This window comes from Atta colombica, unplaced genomic scaffold, assembly GCF_001594045.1.
Source record: "Atta colombica isolate Treedump-2 unplaced genomic scaffold, Acol1.0 scaffold2, whole genome shotgun sequence".
Classification (NCBI taxonomy): domain Eukaryota; kingdom Metazoa; phylum Arthropoda; class Insecta; order Hymenoptera; family Formicidae; genus Atta; species Atta colombica.
This window is the reverse complement of record NW_017259293.1, coordinates 277,930-285,381: the sequence shown is the minus strand read 5'-3', so window position 1 is coordinate 285,381 and position 7,452 is coordinate 277,930. Positions and strand designations below refer to the sequence as shown.

The 7,452-nt window shown below is 27.5% G+C and overlaps 1 protein-coding gene across 1 annotated transcript in view; it reads right to left on the bottom strand.

Annotated features, from left to right (window-relative positions):
- The window catches only part of LOC108687084, a 92,594-nt gene that overhangs the window by 79,677 nt on the left and 5,465 nt on the right, over window positions 1–7,452 (bottom strand). Inside the window, exon 2 of the mRNA XM_018192687.1 lies at window positions 5,907–6,065. Coding sequence (XP_018048176.1) covers window positions 5,907–6,065 — 159 coding nt within the window. The remainder of the gene's footprint in view (window positions 1–5,906; window positions 6,066–7,452) is intronic.

The following is a 7,452-nucleotide window of genomic DNA, read 5'->3' as shown; positions in this document are numbered from 1 at the left end:
ATGTATATATATATATATATATATATGTATGTATGTATGTACAAATAAAGAAATAAAGGTTTTAATTTCAGTTAAATTTTTTATTTATTTTAATTACAATTTTAATTTCAATAGTCTAATAAAAAAAAAACAGCTTTAATTAAACGATTAATAAGATAAATAAGATTAATTGATTATCTCAAAAGTAATCGATTATAATCGATTTGAGTTCGCAGCATAATCGATTTGATCGATTTCACAGACTGGTTGATTATGCCCACTACTAGTAAGCGATGGTTATCAGAAGTGAGCGTAAAAAATAAACTGCTTCCAATATTCACTACTATAGAAAGCTGTTTGAAACGCTTAATGCGATTGGTTCCCGCTCTTATTCTTCACTGAACTAAATATAGAAACCAATCATAACAAACCATTGAATGCTCGCTGAGCTATTCTTTTTCTAAACGCAGCTTATGACATGTGCTAACTGAGAATTATTAAAGTTTCCTACTGACAATACATCTTATTGGTTAATCGATTTAGTTTCTAGATACATCTAACATCCAATTAAAGAACGTGCACGAGAATTTATTTCTAACCAATCAAAAACTTATGTTAACCAAAATATTTTTATTAACATACAGATAATTAATGATAATTAACTGAGTGCGGTCAAGTTGCCGCTACGAATAGTTCAAAACATTTTTTAATTGATTCATTAGTAAAATTTTTTCTTCCGATTGATTAATCAAATGCTTCGGAGCATTCGTAGTGGGAACTCGATCATATCCTATGTGCTATAAACCAAGCTTATTCAATAAGCTTGGTTTATTCAATAAGAAGTTTGTAGCTAAAAATTGATAAGAATATACATTGTATTTATGAATATTATCGGTGAGTACCGTTTCGCCTCGATGAAACACATACGTTTTTCGCCAATCTTCGGTTGGCAGCAGTCGGTCGTAAAAATAATACATATAATATAAACTACAGATTAACAGTAAAGTCAACTACACTGAATTATCAAATAATTATTTTGATAGCACATAGGATATGAATTAACTTCGAAAAAGAGACTGTGAATAATTAATACGCATTGAAGACCATACATTAACAAAATGACACGCTATTGTTTAAATTTGCATAACTCAAAGTATATATAGTCAAATAAAATATTAAATAGTAAACAACACACTCAATTTTATATATATATATATCGTGTGATAATACTCTCAAGTTTAAGAAAAATGAAGAAGTAGATAATTAAATGTTAGAGCACGATAAAAAATTTTTCATGCAGAACATGTATAAATATGTATGAACATAAATATTTATAACATACATAATTCTATATGAAATATGTTCATACATATTTCTTCCTTTTGTAAAATTATTTTTTAGTGTAATAGAAGTAACAATAGTAATATGAAAATATTAAAAATAATTAAAAAGATAATTTTCACACTATTTATTTAAAGAAAAATCAATTTTAGAGAAATTTAAAAAATATTACTTATGTATAATTAAATATAAATATAATAAGAATTAATTATTTACAAATTTTAATATGTCATTCAACATTATTGTTTCGAAGATGCGAATAAGCATCAAAAATTTGTTAAATTTATTAAAGTCAATCGTGATATCACTACGGTTTAGTTTAAAATTAGCGTTTCAAGATTAAAAAATCATTTCAGCGCGCGTTTCTAAGGATTCGAACGATTCTTATATGAATTTATACTATATACGTAGTATAAATTCACATAAGAATTATACAAGATTAAGATCCAGCTGGATCGTTTAAAGCTTTGATTTCTATAATTTGTATTATCACATATACAGTTCTATAATATATTATATTGTATAATTAATATATTATATTGTATAATTAAATATAAAATTATGTATAATTGTGTATGAGTAATTTTTTTAAATATTTTTCCAAACTTGTTTTTTCTAAAACGAACAATGCCAAAATTATTCCTTTAATTATTTTTTACACACTTTTTTCACATATTATTATTTCTGTTACACTAAAAAGTAATTTTACAAAAGAAGGAATATATAAATATATTTCATATATGATTATACATGTTTATGAAAATTTATGTTTATACATATTTATACATACTAATGTATGAAAAATATTTTACCGGGAATGTATCTAAGAAACATTTCAAAATACTTGAAAGTAGAAATGTGTTATAATAAGTGCTGGCTATTGAGTATTGGCAGAGCGCGTGTGTGCTTTTTTTTAAAGATACTCTAATATTTTTCAAGAAATTAATTTTCCTTTTACAGTCTACTGTAGTAGTGTATGCATAGTGATTATCTTTTGTGGATATTCGTAGAAAGAACTATGAAAAGTATTTTTGCTTTTTTGGTTTTCCTTTTTCATTTTGTAAGTTTCTCATACTTAATGAGAAAATTATTTATAAGGATTTATAAATAAGCATGCATCCATACAAATCAGTGACAAAATATTGATATATTTATTGTTATTAGACTATATTACTTATTGTTATTAGACATGCACTTCTTCCAATTTCAACCAATTGTAAGATATTTGCTTGGACATTTATGGACGGACACCCTGTATATATTATAAGTTTATTTAATATTTATATATATTAAAATATATATTAAAATTGTGTAACATATTTATTAATAATAATTAATATTCATACATATATTAGGTGTAATAAAAAGAAATCCATTATTTTTGCATGAAATTGAATGGAAAAATAATGGATTTTTTTTACTACACCTAATATATGAGAGCAAAAGTATTCGTATAAAGATAATATTTTTTTTAAAAATTTTATTTTTAAAAATTATCCAGCGAGAAATGAATCATCGAATTAATGTCGAATTGATATAAACACGATGATTTCAACATTTGACATTCGATTCGATGTTCAATTGACGATCATTTCTTGTTGAATAATTAATAATTTATTCATAAAGAATAAAATAGACTATATGTTTCTTAAAATTATATATACCAAAAAGATGTGTATTAATTATACAAAATCATTTTTGAAAAATAAGCAAAAATTAAAAATTATATGAATTGTATTGTTTGAATGTTCAAAAAGTATTCGTATAGAACAAGAAATTTAACTTCTAATCAGGAATATGCGAAGCTCGTTTATTTGTGTGAGAAGAGAATATATTCATTGTATAAAATTGCTAATTAATGTTTATTTTCTACAAATAAAGCTTTTTTATAACAAATTTCCTTGTACGAATATTTTTGTTCTCATTGTACATACTTATCAAAGTATGTACATATTTAATAACATCTAAAGTAACAAATAGAATACTATTGTAAATTCTGCGAGTTTAGGTCATCTGAAGTTCAGATTTATAATTAAGAAATCATGATTTGCGATTAACAAAGTTTTTATGACATATTCTTTTTATGTATTTCGTTCTATATAGGAAACAACGAGAATGTCTCAGAAAATTCTTCAATAGCGTGCAATTGGGGTCATCCTTTCTTGTGCATTGACAAGCGTAAATCCAAAATCGATTTAATAACATTATTATTACCGCTTACGTAACTTTGCATTTATTTGGCGGCCGTGCTCGCTATTTCACGCACGCTGCCTCGTCATGCTAGAATTCCGTCGAATTGACGGAATTCAACGCGGTTAGTACATTCGATTTACTGTGAACATGGAATGACAGATTCAACAACGCAATGATTACGCGCGCGCGCGCGCGCGCGCGAGAGAGAGAGAGAGAGAGAGAGAGAGAGAGAGAGAGAGAGAGAGAGAGAGAGAGAGAGAGACGTATATTATCTTGGCACCGAAATTAATCATAATCTCGTGGCAGCATAATGACAATTTTTTTCGTTTTTCTCGTAGGTGTGGCACCGGCCTTGTTTAATGTTCAATTATCATCGTTATTTCTATGCGCGCCGGCATGACTCAATCGCGATGTGTATTACCGTGTCACAGTCTTGAAGGAAAAAGATACAACGCATTAAAAAGATACTACTTCACAATGCGTCATCCTCCTAACAAACGAACATGTTGATATATCTTATGCTTGCAGAATTTTTTGTCATTACGATCACGCGATAGATTTATTCTGCGTTATAATACACGTAAACGATTAAAGAATATAAGGCAGGCGCATGCTAAAATGCAAAGAAAATGCGTTACTTTAAAGTGTTTAAATATTATCGATATCCACGTTTCATTAAATTTAACACATATGTTATTATGTTATATAATTAGAAAGTTATTGAAATTGCCATGTCTAGACAGCATAGACAAAAAATAACTTTTTAAATCCTCGAATTATGAAAACTATTCTTTTTCTGTTCTATTTTTTTATTCAAAAACATTCAAGAATTCCAAAAGGTTACTTTTATCAACTAATATATAGAAATTTTTAATGAAATTGAAATATAATAGCTTTTAGATAGATTATCCTACCAAACACATAGCTTTCAGTTGAAGATTAGTATCCTAAATTAATTTTTTACGTAGAAGTAAACGAAATTGTACTGTCAAAATACATCTCATTTAGAAAATACAATACAATATTACATATATTATAGATTTTCAATACTGACAATGTAGGCTGGGGACAGTTGTAACACTTTTTAGAAATATATTTAGAAGTATAAGTATAGAAACATGTATTTCTTTATTTACGATATATATATGTTTATTTTTTAACGCAACAGCTATTTAGATTGATTCTATTTGCAAAAAAGTGTAATTTTAGGCAGTTTATGAGTAAAATATCAAAATCCGAATTAGTACATCTTGCTTCGATTTCGGACAAAATGAAACAGAGCTGGGGAAAGTTGTAATATGTTATAAAAACAAATTATCTGTCCTAAAACATAAATTCACTGCTTTAAAAACACAAATTCAGTGTTTTAAAAATAAATTATCTGTTTTAAAATAGAAATTATCTTCTTAAATTATTTTTGTTTTTACATCAGTCAATTTACTATTAAAAAGCAGTGAATATGTGTTTGTAAAGCAGTGAATAATATCTATTACAATAAGAAGTACCTACAACGCATTTGCGGCATAGAGCATGAAAATGTGACCTCAGCGCGTGTTTGCATCGCAGTATTTTGTGACAGATTTCGTAAACTGAATAATCATCAATTTAAAGTATTTCAGTTCATGAAGTAGAACGACACTTTTCTTGTCAAATTTTTTTTTATGCAAAAACGCATTAGTTCAGTGTACTTTTATCAAAATTTGAAGTGAGTGGGCTCTTCTTAACATTTACTGTTAATTGTATTGTTAATGGTGTTACAATGTATCCTGGCGATGCGGTACTTTTAAGCCCAAATCGATTGTCAAAATTTATATAAATATATTTGAAACAATTTAAAAATATCAAAAAAAGATGTTTGAGAAAACCTAATTTAGAATTAATAAAATGAAAACATTATAAAAAAGCATTTTATTTGAAAGTTTAAGCGAAAAGGTATAACATCGTTACATGGCTTATCTGAGCACTCTACATGTAACTTGTTTTATATGTGGCGCATGTGCGATTGATGTCATGAGGTAAACATAGGCCTCGATATCGACTATTTTTGTTTTTTATATAATTTTCTCTCTTATTATTATATTTAAAAGATACGCATTACAACTAATCTCCATACAACTGTCCCCAGTCTCCTCTACATCAGAACATGATCTTTCAAGTTTCATTATGGGAGCCCCCTTTTATCTTCAAAAAATTATTTCATCAGAATATAAGTGAAAAATATCATAATGCTTCACATACACTTCTCATTCTATTATATCCTATATAGGTTTATGAGAAATTGAACATTGCTGTCTGCAGCTATCGACAGTGTTACATTCCAATCAGAAATGATAATGGAATCGTCATCGAATCGACAACAGTGTTATTCCGGACAAATGAGTAGGCAATTTTACCTCGTTTGACGATTTTGCGACAAATAGGTTTTGAAGAGCCATAAGGACCTGGATCACAAGTTTTTATATGAAATGCAGCTTGATGATCTGTAGTATTCATCGGGTCGTTACACATGACATTTACATTGGATGAACACACCCAACATCGTAAAGCGGAACCTGTTAAGCACATAATGAAAAATTTATAAAACATGATTTTATGATTTAAGTATCGAAACAATATAAATACATTTAAACATAAAAAGTAATAGATTACGTATTCTCTTCACCACATTTTCACATAGAGTTATTCATATACAACTATAAAAAAAATATATTCAAAATGTAAATATTTTTATTTTATAATATTGTAATAACAATATGTATTCTTTTTAACAAATGCGAAGAAATGAGCTCTTAAATGTAATTATATTTTTTTTAATGTTATTGATCAATAAACATGGCAGTGTCTCGCGTGGAGTGCGAGACTGCATCGTGTCTTCATTTACTCGAGATAGCGAGTTGCGAACGAGTCGATTCGAAATTATCAGTTTTTTAATAAAGGTTGGACCGATCGACTTCTGAGTGTAACAATTTACAAGTAATAGACTTTTAAGAATAAGTAAATATACTTTAAGAATAAATAATATAGGAAGGACAGGCCAATGAGAATGCAAATGCAGGTCATGACGCCCAATAAAAAATACTTTTAAAACAATTATAATTATAAGAGTCCGACCGAAACTTTTGCTGAAACTAAATCAAAACACCTGGCTACATGTCAATTTCAACCGAAACCGTAATTAAAAAATAGGAATCCTATAAAGATCATATATATAAACATACCCATATCTTTTCTTCATAAATTACTGAAACAATAAAAATTTAATTAAATTTCAATCGAAATCAAAAATCGAAATTTCGATTGTGTGTAATTTTGGCCAAAGAATGTAAGTACTTCTTCATAAATATCTTAATTTAATTATTGAAACAATAATTACACATATTAAAATTAATATTTATGAAGAAGAGCTAAGGTAACTCCGACAAATACGCCGCGCTGGGATTTACGCTGCAGAAATCAGAAAAATAGGAATAGGATTCATTTTCCCGCAATTACTTTTTTACATGCCTTTATGCTATATTAGTATTGTACTATAATTTCAGTTTTTTAAATGTTAATATTAATTAAATTATTGCGAGTTGATTTGTCACTATATTGTACTAATAAGTAGCGTCATAAGTAGCGTATAAATTACATTATAATTTACATTAAATTAAAATGATTACTATTGAGCGCGTAAAAGACTTAGTGGTTATTTCGTGATACATGTAGAGGAATAGTAAAGTATATGTTGTATAGCAAAATATAAGTACTTTGCTCTTGTATTCTTTGTTTAGTTTGTTGTCTTATATCCCAATCATTTAGGATATACGGCATTTTTTGTGGGCAGAATTTATGCCCAAAGTATACAAAGTGCATAGATTAGATTCAATGCACTAAATGCAATAAACACGTTATGAAATATGTACTTCATTTAATAAAACACTTATATGCAAGGAGAGA